Source organism: Schistocerca cancellata, chromosome 3 (assembly GCF_023864275.1).
Source record: "Schistocerca cancellata isolate TAMUIC-IGC-003103 chromosome 3, iqSchCanc2.1, whole genome shotgun sequence".
NCBI lineage: Eukaryota > Metazoa > Arthropoda > Insecta > Orthoptera > Acrididae > Schistocerca > Schistocerca cancellata.
Genome location: NC_064628.1, coordinates 380,525,496 through 380,544,113, shown reverse-complemented (window position 1 = coordinate 380,544,113; position 18,618 = coordinate 380,525,496). Strand labels below are relative to the sequence as shown.

At 40.2% G+C, this 18,618-nt stretch overlaps 1 protein-coding gene across 2 annotated transcripts in view; it reads right to left on the bottom strand.

The window, feature by feature from the left end:
• LOC126175078 (transmembrane protein 64) overlaps positions 1-18,618 on the bottom strand; it is a 39,906-nt gene that overhangs the window by 11,650 nt on the left and 9,638 nt on the right. Inside the window, exon 3 of one of the 2 annotated variants that reach the window (XM_049921608.1) lies at positions 4,713-4,998. The exons of the other annotated variant lie outside the window; for it this stretch is intronic. Coding sequence (XP_049777565.1) covers positions 4,981-4,998 — 18 coding nt within the window. The 3' untranslated portion in view covers positions 4,713-4,980. Of the gene's footprint in view, positions 1-4,712; positions 4,999-18,618 lie in introns of those variants that run through there. 2 annotated transcript variants of the gene reach the window in all.

Genomic DNA, 18,618 nt, shown 5'->3' with positions numbered 1-18,618 from the left:
TACAATGGAATAGTGACTCTGAATTATCACACAGTTTTGTATTCATACATTTCTTTTGATTCAAGTTTCATTCAAATATATGCTATTAAACTTAGAGAAACAACCTATGTTTATATACTGTAGAATATAGTGTGTGATATTGCTAATTGAAGATGAACTGATGGAAATGACCCCTCAGAGGACAAGGAGAAAAGACAAAGCTCATGTGGATGTATGGCCACAAATGCATTTCAAGGGAGGTCACCCACTTCAAGGTAGAGAACTTCAAGGCAGATACAAAATATATTTTGACAGTTACCCCACTATCATCACCAGGCAGGTGACTTGGTAGCATGGGGCAAGCTACATATTTCCAGCAACAACTGCCACTATCCTTACAATTTGCATGTGCAGGTCTTATTACCTACAGACTTGCCTCCACAATGACAGTTCTGTCACTGGTTTAAATCACAGGGTATCATCGTGCTGTAATTTCAGCCATCCATCATATTTCAAGACAAGGCCACCTTTCCATGAGGCGTTATTGTCAACCTTCACAACACCAAACTGTGAACTATTGAGAATCCCCATGGTATGGTGACAGTGAACCATCAGCACCAGTTCAGCATCAACTTGTAGGCAGGAATTATTGGTGACTGCCTCTTGTGGCCAGTTACACTTCCAGAATGCCTCATATGAGAGGCATATTTGCCCTTCCTGTGGTCGACCCTGCCTTCGCTGCTGGGAAACGAGCCTTTGGATGTACGAAGTGTAATGCAGTTACTACATTACGGTGCTCCAGCTTATTTCCCTCTTGAGTGAAGAGCTGAACTACCAGTACAGACAGAACATTCCCACTTGCCTGGTGTGTTCTCATGTAAGCTTTCAACCACTGAAACCCACACAGTCAAAGCTCTTTTATCTCCACCTCCATGTGGGTGTACCTTCCCTGCTCCTTATCTTCTTGTTTGCTGCAGTTAGCCCCCATTTAGCAAATCATACTAAAATAGGTTCCCTTATAATCCAAATAATATTATTCAATAGTTGACGCCTGTCACCTGGTGCTACAGTGTTGCCACGTTTGCTGCCGGCTGCTACTTGGTTATAGGCAACATACAAACATAGGAAGTCACTTCAAGTATTGTGTGACATGGTGGAATGTCGGAAGCAGCCATGACGGGAATGGAAGATACTCTGTCTACAGCTGATTTTAAGCAACCAACAATAAACTGCAGCAGACAATGGGTTTTGTAGTCTTGAATTTAAATTCGTGTCCTAACCTACCCATAACCTAGTGTTGTGCAATGTATCCAGGAAATAGGCGGTCAACAGTCTGCGGCAGAACTAAAATTACGGTCGCTTTGTACATGACATTTAAGGCTAACTTCTGTGGGAAAACTCAAGACAGAAAAAATTCATAATACGTTTGTTTGCATTGTGATCTTCGCAGCAAAGTTTCAGTTTCAGCAGTAAAAGCAAACTGTAATTTCTCACTGTCACTAATTACCTGAAACTATCCACACACTGGCTACACGGAAAGCTGCGTTACCAACTGATGAGCAGTCCTGGTTCGCTCTTGGTTGCAGATTATAGGCAATACAAGCAGATTCCAAACGAACAAAGAATGATAGGATGAAAAATCAGAGCAAATAAAAAAGTATTAGAAATAAAAAAAATACATTTAAATCAACTAACTGAACAAAAATTATAACCAAAGTCTTCAGATTAGAATTAGAAAAATACAAATTTTCTCTGCATTTGCCTATTTTCAAACTATTGAACGTCAGATTTATAAGCTAACCACTACGCTATGCCATTACACTGTATTTGTGACTCTGGTGACCCAGTCACCACATTTAATTGATAGGACAGCCTTCAAAAATTTGGCTTCATGCAATGGCAAGGGAAGCTTATCTAAAGTAAGCCGATCTAAACACATCAAAGAAGAAAGACGGTCAAAGGATTGAAAGTGAACTAGTTGTGGCAGTTGGGCAAAGGCGAACGGTTTGGGCGTCATGTTGAGTGCTCTCACTGAAGGGAACAAGCTACAATGCATGAAGTGTCAACTATCAAGCAATTTTAATTGGCCTATGGATTTCTTCATGATAGCAAAAAGTCCAGAATGGAAAGAGGAGGCACGCAATGAAATTCTTTATAAACAAAACTATTCCCAGCAGGCTTAAAGAACATTTTATATCCTTGAACTGAGAAAATAAAGAAGGGATGCCTGTAAATAAAGCAAACATTCACCAACTTCATCTTGCTGATGACACTGTACTGTCTGCCTCTAGAACAAATAAACTTCAACGTTTTATCTTTAAATGTGAACATTTTAGCTTAGGCTTTACCATGACTGTTATTGACATGAAATGAAACAAGTTTACTGTTACCAGTCACTGTTTATTTATCTCCACAGTGTGTTTCAAAGGTTTAAACCTCCCTCATCACATGGATTTACATTAGCATGGTGTGTGTGTGTGTGTGTGTGTGTGTGTGTGTGTGTGTGTGTGTGTGATGATTTTTTGGCAGCACTTACTTATGGCACTGTTTAGTGAAGAAACAAAACACTATTTCGGAACATGGCTTTGGTGTTTTTTTGTGACAAAAACTAAACGTATATCTAATGGTAAAAATAAAATAAGTCAAACAGAGCACCTCCAGTGGTCACAGGTTCCTTCCACTGTCATAACACATCACATGTATACTGTCATATTTTGTAAACAGATGTGGCATCTGGGAACTATTAGATGCAACGATCATATAGCAGAAGAGAAACACTGTCACGAAGTACAAGGAATATACATCATAACAACATTATTACACAATAAGTTTTAAAGGATTTTGGAGATCTTTGTTTCGAAGTGTCGAATACATGCATTATAATAAATATTTTAGGTGGTATATAAATTCATTTTTGTCAAGTTTATATAGCTTAAACTTCATACTCATTTATATAATCAGCTGACATGTTGTAAACTTTAAGTACAATAATTATGTTGGCTCCAGTGGTAAAATGATACATAAATAGCAATTTTGGTTGGAATTCACAGATAGGAATGAAAGAATGGAGGCAGTGGGAGAGGAAAGGAAAGAGAAAGACAGATGGAAAGAGAGGGTGGAACAAGTGATTGAATGAGAGCAAACTTTCCAAAAGCAAGGGGTTCTTAAGGTTATATCTGTCACATGTAATAACTGCCTGAAGGTTGAGGTAATAAATTGGTTAATGTTTTAAAATATGCATATAGAAGTACAATCTGTGTCATTAGTTAACGTACCTATAGTTTCAAGCTGACAAGGGGTACAAGCTGTTGGTGTGCTGGCATATTTATCAATGAGGTCAATCCCATGGGGGATGTCATGGTAACATAACTAAATATTTATGGTAAATATTAAGGTGGGTGTGGGTGTGTAGGCGCGCGCACGTGTGCGCACACACATTGCAAATTTAATAACGTAAGCAATTGCTGAAAACAGAGATGATACTAATGTAAATATTGTCATTTGAGATGGATTCAGATTGTTTTGTTTGGTGTTTGTATATTAGGAGTGTTTCAAAGAGGTCTAGTTTTTTGCCTTTAGGCTGGATCTGTAGAATGCTGATACTTGTGTCATTAACATGATGTTTTCTTTCGTGCAGATGGGTGATTATTGCTGATGTGCGGTATTTTTTGTTTTTTAAATGCTGCCATGTGTTCTTTGAATCTAATCACAAATCACCTACCTGTGCCAGTGATTAAAATGGTGGTATAATCTACATACCTGTAGTAGTAGATGATATTTTTGAGGTGGTGTTGATTGGAATTCAGGATTTTGTCTTCTAAATTACTTATAAATATTTCAGCTAACAATCTGGAAAGGTTTGAGCCCTTGGCCAGGCCATCTGCTTGTTTGTAGATTTTATTGTTGAATTTGAAATAGTTGTGTGAAAGTGTGAATTCAAGCAGGTCCATTAGTTCAGCAATATCAGTTGAAGGAATTTTTTTTGTGCTTTTGTAGGTTGGCATTAATTCTGAATGTGTATGCTCCTTTGAGGATTTTGAAGAGCATTTAGTTGTTTGAATGTTTGGCTGTTCCTATAGTTCACTATAGGCCTGATGGGGGTCCCATTTTCATGTATCTTTGGTTGTGATCTAAGGCAAGATGCTTGTGGGCTCATTGTTACAATGTTTCTTGCTTCTTGGATGGTGAGTAGAACGTTTATGTTATTTGAAATGTGTTTAATCTATTTTTGTATATTGTCAGTTGGATCTTCAAGTATTTCTGTTATGTTGTTGGCTTGAAAGAAGTCTAAAGTTTTTTTCTATGTTTGTTGCTCTGTTCATTACGACAGTTGTATTACCCTTGTCAGCTCTTACAATTATTGCATTATACATGCTTAATTTAGTCTTAATAGTACATGTAAGGGCTTCTACATTTTATTGTATGCTGGGAATGGTTTTGCAATTTCCTTCTCAATTATTTCCTTAATTTTGTGGCATGCTGCTACTCTATAATTTTGCTTCTTAAAGGCAATGGCTGAATCTGTGTGACACTAGTGACGAGCTTCTCTTGGTTCTTTTGATCCAGTGGAGCTTGAACATTCTGTTTTAATCCTGTGCAGAGTAGTGCCTCTTCTGAACAAGATAATAAAACAAACAGCTATTGCAAATGGTTACAACAGCTCCATAGTAGACACGTTAAAACACTCAACAGTGGCAAAATAATCACATCACAAAAAACAAAAATAAAACATCTTCCATACAATCCCATTTCTAGGTATTATTTCATATGAGACTGCCAATACCTTCAAACGAAAAGGCATTAACATATCCTTTATTACAGACAACAAGCTTGGACAGAAGTTATCTCACATCAACACACAAAATCCACTTCATCGTACAGGTGTGTACAAAATTGAATGTTTGCATTGTGACTGCTTCTACATATGTCAGACTGGTAGGTCATTTGTGATTAGATTCAAAGAACACATGGCAGCACTAAAAAGACACAAAATACCACAGTTCAGCAACAGCCACCCACCTGTGTGAAACAAAACACCATGTTAAGAACACAAGTATCAGCATCCTACACATCCAACCTAAAGGCAAAAAACTAGACATACTTGAAACACTCCAGATATACAAATAGCAAACAAAACAACCTGAATCCATCATAAATGACAAAAAGACAATATTTGCAATAGCATCATCTCTGTTTTCAGCAAAACACACACACACACACACACACACACACACACACACACACATACCTTAATATTTTATGTTATCATGACATCCCCCAAATGTACAAAAGACTAACCTCATATACAAATATACCACCACAACAACAGCTTGTAACCGCTCTCAGCTTGAAATTATAGGTACATCAACTTATGGCATAAACTGTGCATCTATCTGCACATTTTAAAGCATTAACCAATGTATTACCCCAACCTTTAGGCAGTTATTACAAGTAACAGATGTAACCTTAAGAACCCCCTTGCTTTTGAAAGTTTGTTCTCACCCAATCACTCATTCCACCCTCTCTCTTCCTCTGTATCTCTCTTTCCCTTCCTCTCCCCCTGCCTTCAGCCTGTCATTCTTATCTGTGAACCCCAACCAAAATTGCTATTTATGTATAATTTTACCACTGGAGCCAACATAATTGTTGTACTTAAGGTTTGCAACATGTCACCTAATTATATAAATGAGTATGAGGTTTAAGCTATATAAACTTGACAAAACTAAATTTATATACCACCTTAAATATTTATTACAATGCATGTATTCAACACTTCGAAACAAAGATCTGCAAAATCCTTTAAAATTTATTCTGTAATAATGTTTTTATGATGTATATTCCTTGTACTTTGTGACAATGTTTCGCTTTTGCTATATGATTCTTGCATCTGATAGTTCCAAGATGCCATATTTGTTTACAAAATATGACAGCATACATATGATTTGTTACGACAGTGAAAGGAACCTGTGGCCACTGGAGGTACTCTATTTCACTTATTTTATTTTTACCATTAAAAAAAAAAAAAAGGAGTCATGTTCTGATATAGTGTTTTGTTTCGCCACTAGACAGGGTCACCTGTTCCTCCAAAAAAACCATACCACACACACACACACACACACACACACACACACACACACACACACACACACACACACACGTCATATTACCAAATCTAAATCCATCTTATGATGGAGGCTTAAACCTTTGAAACTCGCTATGGAGAATAATAAACAGTGACTGGTAACAGTAAACTTGCTGTTTCATTCGAGGTAAACTTCAACAACAAATAGGGTAACTGGATACAGCAAATTTGTAAGCATGTCTAGAAATAAATTACAATTACAAAATGCAATGAACAAACAGAAAAGAAAATTGCGAAAATTAACAATGATGCCATAAAATCAGCTAATAAGTTACTGTATTTAGAGCAACTGAGGACAATGATTGTATAGACAAGGAAAACAAGTAACAGAAGAGTACAAATTGTTTGGTGAGCTTTCAGAAAAAAATGAATAACTTTCTGAAAAAAGTTCCCAATATGCCTGAAATGGAAAGTCTGCAATTACTGTGAGTTATGGTAGTTGGACTTTAAGCCAAACACCATTAAGAAACTCAAGTTTGAAGTGTAATGGTGAGATGTGTGTTGAAAATTACTAGGTGAGAGAGGTAAACAAACAAATGTATCAGGGAAGAGATTGGAATGGAAAATGTGATTATGACTGTAACAAAAATGAAATGGAAGTGTGTGGGTCTTGTAGCCATGAGGATGAATGGCAGGTGGAACAAGGGAGTTCTTGCCAGATTTCAACAAGGGGATTATGATGCTTTCCCGTCATTGCAACGGGAACTAATGCTCAACCCAGATACGGTTGAGAAGGTCTAGGAGGAGTCACTGGAAGTTCATCAAGAGGCTTTTGAGCATCTGACAGTGGATGCTATCTGGCCTGGGAGCCGTATCAGGGCAAGCAGCTAGGGCACTTTGGAATTCCCACTCACTGAATGGAGCATTTTATGATTCAGGGTGGCATGTGTGAAATGAAAGGCTCCAACGTTTCAACCGCTCTTTCAGGGAGCGGAAGACCAGTGGGTAATTTGCAGAAGTGGAACTCTGAGCAAAATGCTCCGCTAAGCAGTTTGCAATTGTGTCGGAGTCAGCACAGACTGCTCCATTCAGTGAAAGCGCAGGTACGCTGATAGGGGTCCAATAGCCATAGAGTCGCCTTATTTTGGCCCAAACCTGCGATGGAGAGGTACAGAGGCCAATGGCGGAGACATACTTTTCCCAGCACTCCTGCTTGCATTGGCGAATGAGGTGGCGGGTCGCGCACGGAGCCGTTTAAAAGCGATGAGGTGTGCCAATGAGGGATGTCACTTGTGATGCTGGAGTGCCTGCCTGTGATCTTAAATCGCCTCAGTGATCTTGGGCGAGCACCAAGGCACAGTCCTCTGCTGAGGGGACCCAGAAGAACATGGAATGGCAGATTCTGCAGAGTAACGATGCCGGTGGTGACCGAGTGAACCACCGCATCAATGGAGTCATTGGAAAGAGGCTCAATAGTGGCAATGGAGGTGAACAAGTCCCAGTCAGCCTTATTCATAGCCCATCTGCAGGGGTGCCCAGAAGAGTGACGCTGTGGCAGTGACAGAAAGATCAGAAAGTGGTCACTACTGCACAAGTCGTCATGCACACTCCACTGGACAGATGGAAATAGGCTAGGCCTGCAGATCAAAAGGTCAATGGCTGAGTACGTGCCATGCGCCACATTTAAATGTGAGAAGACACAAGTATTTAACAGAGAAAGGTCGAGTTGTGCCAATACTTGCTCAATGATGCTGCCTCGGCCTGTTGCCACTGATCCACCCCACAGGGTTATGGGCATTGAAGTTGCCCAACAAAAGAAAAGATGGCGGCAATTGGGCTAATCAGTGCAGCCAGGACATGCTGCGGGACATCACCATCTGATGGAAGAGAGAGACTGCAGACAGTAACAGCCTGAGGCATCACACCTCAACAACGACAGCCTCTAAAGGTGTTGTAAAGGGACAGACTCGCTGTAAAGAGAGTGAAGGACGTAGATGCAGATGCCACCAGATACCCTCTCATAAGCTGCCCGGTTTTTATAATAACCCCGATAGCCACAGAGGGCAGGGGTTCACACTGCCGGAAACCAAGTTTCCTGAAGAGCAATGCAGAGGAAAGGGTGAAGGCTGAGAAGTTGTCGGAGCTCAGCAAGATGGTGGAAAAAACCGCTGCAGTTCCACTGGTGGATGACACTGTCCATGGCTGAGAAAGGCGTGAAGGGACTGAGGAGGCAGATTACGCTGCTGGGTCACTTGCTGCCATGGAGTGAGTACTAATGGGAGTGACATCCATGGTGTCTGAGGGACCGGCGAGATCTAGGTCCTCAGCGGACACCAGAATCTCCACCAATCCTCAGGTGCAGAGCTTGTAGGTAGCAGTGGAGTGGGTGCCACCACAATTTCCTGGGTCTTAGGGGTCTTCGATTTCGATTTCTCACGCTGTTCCTTTCGTTGCCCTTGCTGGGAGGGCTTCTTTGATTCAGTCTCCTGGACTGAAGAGGACTGCGAAGCCCTACGACCAGCTACCTGGGGCTTCTTCAGCCCCTGGTGGGTGTCTGGTTTGCCACTGGTAGGAACCTGGGAATGGAGTGACCCAAGGGATCCGTTCCTAGTGAGAGAAGCCAAAGAAGACTTACTCTTCTCCAGCTTAGAAGTGGGGACTGGTGTCCCCAATGGTTGCGGGAGGGTGCTGCTCCCGAGGTAGTGGTGCGGGAGCAACAGGGAGGGAAGTGCCCCCCACCATCAACTGGCAGATGTGGTCGTTTGGCTCTGAGAACTGACTGTATGTGGTGCAATGGATGGAGCTGTAACAGGAGTGACAGTGGCGGCATAAGATGACGTCGTGCGCACGGGATGAAGCCGTTCAACTTTCCGTTTAGCCTCAGTGTAGGTCAGTCACTCCAGGGTCTTGTATTCCATTATTTTCCATTCCTCCTGTAGTTCACACAGATGGGAGGTGGGGCACATGGAGTATCGGGATGGGATGGACGACCACAACTGCGACATATGAGGCTGGAAGCACAGCGGGAAGACATATGGCCGAACTTCCAACACTTGAAGCACTGCATCTGGGGAGGGATATATGGCTTGACATCACAGCAGTAGACCATCACCTTCATCTTCTCAGGTAATGTGTCACTCTTGAAGGCCAAGATGAAGGCACCAGTGGCAACCTGATTATCCCTCGGACCCCGGTGGACGCGCCGGATGAAATGGACACCTCGTCATTCTAAGTTGGTGCACAGCTCGTCATCGGACTGTAAAAGAAGGTCCCTGTGGAAGATAATGCCCTGGACCATATTTAAGCTTTTATGGGGCGTGATAGTAGCAGAAACATCCCCAGCTTCTTACAGTGAGTAATGCCCGTGACTGGGCAGAGGATGCTGTTTTTATCAAGACTGACCCGGACCGCATTTTTGACAAGCCCTCCACCTCCCCAAACTTGTCCTCTAAATGCTCTATGAAGAACTGAGACTTCATGGACACAAAGGATTCCACATCAGCTCTCGTACAGACTAGATACCGGGGCGAATACGTCTCGTTGTCATTCATATCCTTTTGTTCCTCCGTTCCTCCCATGGTGTGGCCAAGGAGGGGAATGATTTGGGGTCATACACGTTTGTCCGTAGGTCCGTACCCGTGGTCTAGGAGTAGCATCTTTGATTCATAATCAAAACGTCTTCAGTCCCGGGTTCGATCCCCGCCACTGCCTAAATTTTGATAAATAATCAGCATTGGCGGCCGAAGACTTCCGGCATAAGAAGTCAGCCTCATTCTGCCAACGGCCTTGTCAAAGAGGGCGGAGGAGCGGATAGAGGTTCAGGGCACTCTCTTGTCCTAGGGGTGGGAAATTGCCCCTAAAGGCGGAAGAATCAGCAATGATCAACGACATGAGGATGCAGAAGGCAATGGAAACCACTGCATTAAAGACACGTAACGTGTATCCACAGGACATGTGGCCTGTATTTGAAGAAGTGTCATGATGATCTCTCCATTGGCAAAAGATTCCGGAATAGTCCCGCATTCGGATCTCCGGGAGGGGACTGCCAAGGGGGAGGTTACCATGAGAAAAAGATTGAATAATCAACGAAAGGATAACGTTCTACGAGTCAGGGCGTGGAATGTCAGAAGCTTGAACATGGTAGGGAAACTAGAAAATCTGAAAAGGGAAATGCAAAGGCTCAATCTAGATATAGTAGGGGTCAGTGAAGTGAAGTGGAAGGAAGACAAGGATTTCTGGTCAGATGAGTGTCGGGTAATATCAACAGCAGCAGAAAATGGTATAACAGGTGTAGGATTCGTTATGAATAGGAAGGTAGGGCAGAGGGTGTTTTATTGTGAACAGTTCAGTGACTAGGTTGTTCTAATGAGAATTGACAGCAGACCAACACCGACAACGATAGTTCAGATATACATGCCGACATTGCAAGCTGAAGATGAACAGATAGAGAAAGCGTATGAGGATATTGAAAGGGTAATGCAGTATGTAAAGGGGGACGAAAATCTAATAGTAATGGGCGACTGGAATGCAGTTGTAGGGGAAGGAGTAGAAGAAAAGGTTACAGGAGAATATGGGCTTGGGACAAGGAATGAAAGAGGAGAAAGACTAATTGAGTTCTGTAACAAGTTTCAGCTAGTAATAGCGAATATCCTGTTCAAGAATCACAAGAGGAGGAGGTATACTTGGAAAAGGCCGGGAGATACGGGAAGATTTCAATTAGATTACATCATGGTCAGACAGAGATTCCGAAATCAGATACTGGATTGTAAGGCGTACCCAGGAGCAGATATAGACTCAGATCACAATATAGTAGTGATGAAGAGTAGGCTGAAGTTCAAGACATTAGTCAGGAAGAATCAATACGCAAAGAAGTGGGATACGGAAGTACTAAGGAATGACGAGATACGTTTGAAGTTCTCTAAAGCTATAGATACAGCAATAAGAAATAGTGCAGTAGGCAGTACAGTTGAAGAAGAATGGACATCTCTAAAAAGGGCCATCACAGAAGTTGGGAAGGAAAACACAGGTACAAAGAAGGTAGCTGCGAAGAAACCATGGGTAACAGAAGAAATACTTCAGTTGATTGATGAAAGTAGGAAGTACAAACATGTTCCAGGAAAATCAGGAATATAGAAATACAAGTCGCTGAGGAATGAAATAAATAGGAAGTGCAGGGAAGCTAAGACGAAATGGCTGCAGGAAAAATGTGAAGACATCAAAAAAGATATGATTGTCGGAAGGACAGACTCAGCATACAGGAAAGTCAAAACAACCTTTGGTGACATTAAAAGCAACGGTGGTAACATTAAGAGTGCAACGGGAATTCCACTGCTAAATGCAGAGGAGAGAGCAGATAGGTGGAAAGAATACATTGAAAGCCTCTATGAGGGTGAAGATTTGTCTGATGTGATAGAAGAAGAAACAGGAGTCGATTTAGAAGAGATAGGGGATCCAGTATTAGAATCAGAATTCAAAAGAGCTTTGGAGGACTTACGGTCAAATAAGGCAGAAGGGATAGATAACATTCCATCAGAATTTCTAAAATCATTGGGGGAAGTGGCAACAAAACGACTATTCACATTGGTGTGTAGAATATATGAGTCTGGCGATATACCGTCTGACTTTCGTAAAAGCATCATCCACACAATTCCGAAGACGGCAAGAGCTGACAAGTGCGAGAATTATCGCACAATCGGCTTAACGGCTCATGCATTGAAGCTGCTTACAAGAATAATATACAGAAGAATGGAAAAGAAAATTGAGAATGCGCTAGGTGACGATCAGCTTGGCTTTAGGAAAAGTAAAGGGACGAGAGAGGCAATTCTGACGTTACGGCTAATAATGGAAGCAAGGCTAAAGAAAAATCAAGACACTTTCACAGGATTTGTCGACCTGGAAAAAGCATTCGACAATATAAAACGGTGCAAGCTGTTCGAGATTCTGAAAAAAGTAGGGGTAAGGTATAGGGAGAGACGGGTCATATACAATATGTACAACAACCAAGAGGGAATAATAAGAGTGGACGATCAAGAACGAAGTGCTCGTATTAAGAAGGGTGTAAGACAAGGTTGTAGCCTTTTGCCCCTACTCTTCAATCTGTACATCGAGGAAGCAATGATGGAAATAAAAGAAAGGTTCAGGAGTGGAATTAAAATACAAGGTGAAAGGTTATCAATGATACGATTCGCTGATCACATTGCTATCCTGAGTGAAAGTGAAGAAGAATTAAATGATCTGCTGAACGGAATGAACAGTCTAGTGAGTACACAGTATGGTTTGAGAGTAAATCGGAGAAAGACGAAGGTAATGAGAAGTAGTAGAAATGAGAACAGCGAGAAACTTAACATCAGGATTGATGGTCACGAAGTCAATGAAGTTAAGGAATTCTGCTACCTAGGCATTCGGTAGCTGTTGGCACACGCTGATGTACATTGAGCCATTTCTAAATGCTGCCAATATTTGTGATGTAAGAATAAGTAGTGGTTTCACTGCTTTAATTTAATTTCATTTTCATGAGTACAGATAAGGTGTTGAACATGAGTTTTTATGAAACTCTGCTACTTCCGTGAGAGATAACTACTATAGCAGATGAACAATATGAACCATATGTTTATTTGTGCTTCACGCAATGGGTGAAACTCTCCCAGCACACCAACCAACCCCCCCACGCCCTCCAACTTACTGTGAAGTCGAAAAAAGAAGTGATTTCTCTCACTGAGAAAACATGGAATCAATGAGAGTAATGTGAAATGATGGGGACAGAAAAACGAACACCTTTTAACCTGTTCCAGCAATAGAAAAACAGTTTATGGCCCAAAACACTGCTGCTACTGTGTGTTAGAAGTTGTGCTGAATGATTTTGTTAGGGAACGGTGACAGAAGTGCTGACCCATGGGAGCAGAAATTATCCAAGTTAAAACACATGAAGTTGCTAAACAGCGGAAAACCACAAATTCCAAAGGAAGCTGCAATTGGGGTGCCCATTTCATGAAATATTGGAGATTTTCTCTTTGTAGGTGCATCTCAATTGCACAGAAGCTGACATAAAACTACAAGGAAAAACTCGTTGAATTTTAACACTTCATAATTTAACAGTGCACTGAAAATAATATCTTCTTACTCAGATGGAAATGCGGACCAAACTCTGGTGTATTTTAATATGACAAAAAATTACATGGTAGAAGCAAAAGGGAACAGCAATGTCAAGATATTGTCTGCGAGTGGTGAAAAGCAGTGCATGTCTGTCATGCTTGCTCGTGCAGTGGATGGCCATAAACTGCCACCGCTCACTGTTTTTAAAAGCAATACGTTACTTAAGTCCTAGGTATTTACAAAAAACATTATTGGTTACTTCTAGCAAAAGTGGCTGGTTCACAGAGGACGTTGTATTAGAGTAGATTAACCCTATATGGGAATGTCGTTTCTGGTGCCTTGCTAAGTTTGCCAATGTGCTTGTACTGGAGTCATACACAGGGCATACTACTCCAGCTGTAAAGAGAAAATTGGTAGAGAGTAGTATCCACTTGGCTGTAATTCCAGGAGGGATGATGTCAATTCTACAGTCATTCGATGTTTGTTTAAATAAAATATTTAGGGACAAATTTAAAAATATGTACATGCAATCGCAAGCAAAAGAAGATAGGTAATTAATGCTTACAGGACACATTAAGCATGCACACTTATCTCAAGTGAGTAGGTTGAATGACCAATCTTGGAAATGTGTCCCAAATAAAAGTGTCCATCATGCATTTAAAAAACGGTGTGTTTATAAGCCCTTAATGGCCAGAGAATGATGCTCTCCACAAAGACAGTAGCACCAAGGAATCGAGTGATGATGACTCAGGTCATCTGATTAATCATTAACAACGGTACTTATATGCTTATGACAGTTTAATAAAGTTTCTGTTTTGTACTTTAGGTTCTTCATTTCTATGTCACTTCGTTTGCAAGATAGATGGCAGTATCCAGCCATCAAGCCAAAAGGTAACTTTCTTGGATGAAAACACTACATTTCATAGAAAGATAAAAAATACTTCGGATGACATTCATGTGATATGGAAAAACTGATTTATGACACAAGCATGAGTTGTGGCAGTCTGTAAAAATTAAAATGGCTCTAGTTGCCCAATTCCATTTGGAGGAATTCTCACTGCTGTCAGTGTTTGCAATGTACCACAATTTTTAGTGTGTAACAGGCTAAATGTAATTCCCTGTGAATTACTGCAAGTAAGTACTACTCCCTGCAAACTTTTGAGAGGCGTGGCTCTTTAAAGTTTATACCATCATATGATAAGCCAAATTTGTTTTGATTTTTAAGTGTGGTTTGAAAAGTGGGTAATCTTTTTTTTTATTTTTTCTACCTAACAGACAACAAAGTAAAACTCGAAAACAAACTGAAAAAAGTTTCTCTTTGACAACCCCTTCTATTCTGTAGAAGAATTTCTATTGTTGTAAAGTGCAAAAGGTGAGGGGTAGGAAAAAAACTCACATCTGTATAATTAATCACAAATTAATTTGTGGTGTGAATGTGAAATGACTCAACCCACATCATCACAATTTATCAGGCAAATGATTCATGGAACTAACTTAGTCCATAGTGTAAACTTATATGGAAATTATATATGGACAAGGCAGTGTATACGAGAAGATAATCAAAGCTTATGAAATGTGGTGCTAAAGAAGGATGCTGAAATTTAAATGGATAAATGGAATGGCTAATGAAGAGGTAAGCCCACTGATTCAAATTGAGGAGGGGGAGGGGAAGAAAAGGGGAAAAAATGTTATAGGTTGCAGCAATTATGCAAGGTGAAAAGGCTTATTAAGGACAGACTAGGTTGGAGAGCTGTGTGAAACCGATTTTTGGACTGAATACCACTGCCACCGGTGTCGCCACTGCCATTGCCGCTGCTGCTGCCACCACCTCCACAACCAAGGCTAATGTTGCCAGTAACCAATACATAAACAGGCTACAGAACAGCTTTTTTTCTGATGTAATCATTGGTTGGGCAGTGTGCTATTGGAACTTATGATATAGAGATCATACAAAGAATTGGGATTTCCTGCTGATCCTATATTTTGCCAGTTAAGTAAATTTTGCCTCTGGTGATAATTTTTGTATGCAAAAAACCTCTAATTACGCCATGGTTCAGAATCCATATTAAATCAGAGACCTCTCTATTAAAAGGCTGGCATCTTTTCGGGTTGGATGAAAGTCACACTATACTACTTCAATTAGCATGATAGGCCTACCAAATAAAGTGTTGCAACAGTCGAATGAACCTTTGGATTTATGTCTGCTTTACTATCAACTGGAGACATGACTTCTGTTCATTTCTTTGCATACATAGTTCCTCTGAATAACTTTTCCCCAAAACCATTCCTATCTTTGATCTATCAATTTCCACTTCCCATACATTACTGAAATTTATGTGTGTAAGAGGGGCAATCAGGTGAAAGTGAGACAGATGAGAAGAATTAAGTAAACCGTTTATTATTTCAAAAGTAATCGCCATAACTGTGAATACATTTATTCTACTGACAGGTAAGATGGTCAGTGGAAAAAGTTTGTATTTGGCTATGGAACAGTGATTGTACCCATGCAAGCACCTCTTTGCCTGAAACAAATCAACAGCCACAAATGTCTTTCTCCAGGTCACCAAAATATTGAAATTGCAGAGGGAGAGATCGAGAATGTATAAGGATTTCCCCGTCAGACTTCTGCAGTGTACTCAAAACAATCTCCAATGAAAACCACGTTACCAATATTGTCTCAACTACACTGCAGGAGTTTTGCTGGGAAGCTTTTACACATCCTCCATAGTCCCGATATCTTCCCATGATGTTTCCTTATTTTTTTAGCTCTGGAGAAAGACATTCTTGGTAGTCGACTTGCTTGAGACAAAGAGATGCTTATCTGGGTACAATCATGGTTCTGCAGGCAACTGCCAACATTTTTCCATGAAGCTGCTGACCGTCTTGTTTCACAGTGTGGTAAATATATTAATAGTTATGGTGACTACTTTTGAAGTAACAAACAGTTTACTTGCTGTAATTCTTCATGTTTTCCTGGTAAGGTGTTTTGTTATGTTGCACAGTCCGGTTTCTGCCAGTTATTTGCATCTTTCTTGCACGATATTTCAACTGCATGACTTGCAGTATTCTTCAGGTGCTGTCTAGCATCTGGAGAAGACTGTGAGTCACACAGTTGAAATATTGTGCAAGAAAGACATGAATAACTGGCAGAAATGCGATTGTTCAACATGAGTTTACTTACTTTTTCCCATGTCTTGTTTTCATTTGAATGCCCCTGGCATAGTCCACATCAATTAAAGAAGACTTAGAAATATTATTACCTTCATAGTTTCAGGTATTATTCAACTTAATATAAGTTAAAATTCAGGATAAAGAAAGAAACCAGTTTTTTCTTTTGTATTTAAAAAAATAAAAAAGGAAAGAAAGAAAGAATAATTCTGGTCCAAAATATAGTCCACGGAAGATGGCACCTCTGAAACAGTCCCAGGTATTTTATTGATTTTTTTTATTTGAAAGATAATAACTTTAGGGTTACAATGGTATCCTCAGTTTGGAAATATGTGTCAAAAGGGCTTTTGCTGTAGCCTTATGGTGTTTTTTTTTTTTTTTTTTTCTTCCCTTAATTTAAGAATTCCCCTCCTTAGTGATATAAAATGCCTGGGCATTTAGAAGTTGGGGCAAATGCCCAAGATAAATGCCTGGGCAAATGCCCAAAAGTCATAAATGCCTGTGTATTTACGCATTTCAAAGATTAATTGACAAGCAACATATATAAAAAAAATTAAACTGATATTTTGGAACAGGTTTTTTTGTACTACTGCTTCTTCAGTGGTTAGCTAAACGAGTTGAAAAAGCTACTTGAGAGTATGCAGAGAGTTATCAGGGGAAATAAATAGAACTGTCAACATAACTTTTTGCATCTTCAACAAGGTAGTACATAAAAAAAAAAAAAAATAAAAATAAAAAAAAAAAACCCTCAAGTTTAAAAGTAATTTTTGAAGTGTAGTATAGTTTATATTATGTACCTGGCCAATATGTAATACTTTTGCTTATACTATACTTCTGCAAAAAATTAAAACATTGTTCACCGCCAGTTTCATGATCTTTATAAGCTGAAGTAGAATTACGGAGTTCCGACTCTGCTTCAGATTCTTCTGAATGTGATTCCTCACTGATTACTGGGTTCCTTTCCATTTTGTTTTTGTTTGGACTGTTCAATATGAGTTTTTCCTTGGCATCAACAGGATTAGGTCACGCTCCTGTTTTATTCATCAACTTCCAGCGATAGGATATGTATGTTAGTTTTGCAGCTCTCTGACAAGAGTCTGCTTCTTTTTTTATACTGTAAAGCCATCTAAAAGTGCTAAAGGAACACACTGTAGCAGCAGATGTAACTGGTGTGTCTAGAATTTTTATGACAACTTCTAACAATTCACAAGTTCATCTTACGCCTCACAGCTACAATAAAGGATGTACATGATATTGTCTATCTCCCCCACTCCTACTCACACACATTGTCTGGACCAAATTCCTTGTTTCCCCTAAAATCAGTCAAATTCTCTCTAACTTGAATTTAGTTTAGTGTTCTTTGCTGTGCACAAACAAAGATTATTGCCCCAAATACGTGTGGTTCCTGAAGAGGGGCAGCAGCCTTTTCAGTAGTTCAGGGGCAACAGTCTGGATGATTGACTGATCTGGCCCTGTAACACTAACCAAAACGGCCTTGCTGTTGTGGTACTGCGAAAGGCAGAAAGCAAGGGGAAACTAAAGCCGTAATTTTTCCCGAGGGCATGCAGCTTTACTGTATCATTAAATGATGATGGCATCCTCTTGGGTCAAAATTCCGGAGGTAAAATAGTCCCCCATTCAGATCTCCGGGCGGGGACTACTCAAGAGGACGTCGTTATCAGGAGAAAGAAAACTGGCGTTCAGAGTGTGGAATGTCAGATACCTTAATTGGGCAGGTAGGTTAGAAAATTTAAAAAGGGAAATGGATAGGTTAAAGTTAGATATAGTGGGAATTAGTGAAGTTCAGTGGCAGGAGGAACAAGACTTTTGGTCAGGTGAATACAGGGTTATAAATACAAAATCAAATAGGGGTAATGCAGGAGTAGGTTTAATAATGAATAAAAAAATAGGAGTGCGGGTAAGCTACTAAAAACAGCATAGTGAACGCATTATTGTGGCCAAGATAGACACGAAGCCCACACCTACTACAGTAGTACAAGTTTATATGCCCTCTGCAGATGATGAAGAAACTGATGAAATGTATGATGAGATAAAAGAAATTATTCAGGTAGTGAAGGGAGATGAAAATTTAATAGTCATGGGTGACTGGAATTCGACAGTAGGAAAAGGAAGAGAAGGAAACGTAGTAGGTGAATATGGATTGGGGCTAAGAAATGAAAGAGGAAGCCGCCTGGTAGAATTTTGCACAGAGCATAACTTAATCATAGCTAACACTTGGTTCAAGAATCATAAGAAAAGGTTGTATCCATGGAAGAATCCTGGAGATACTAGAAGGT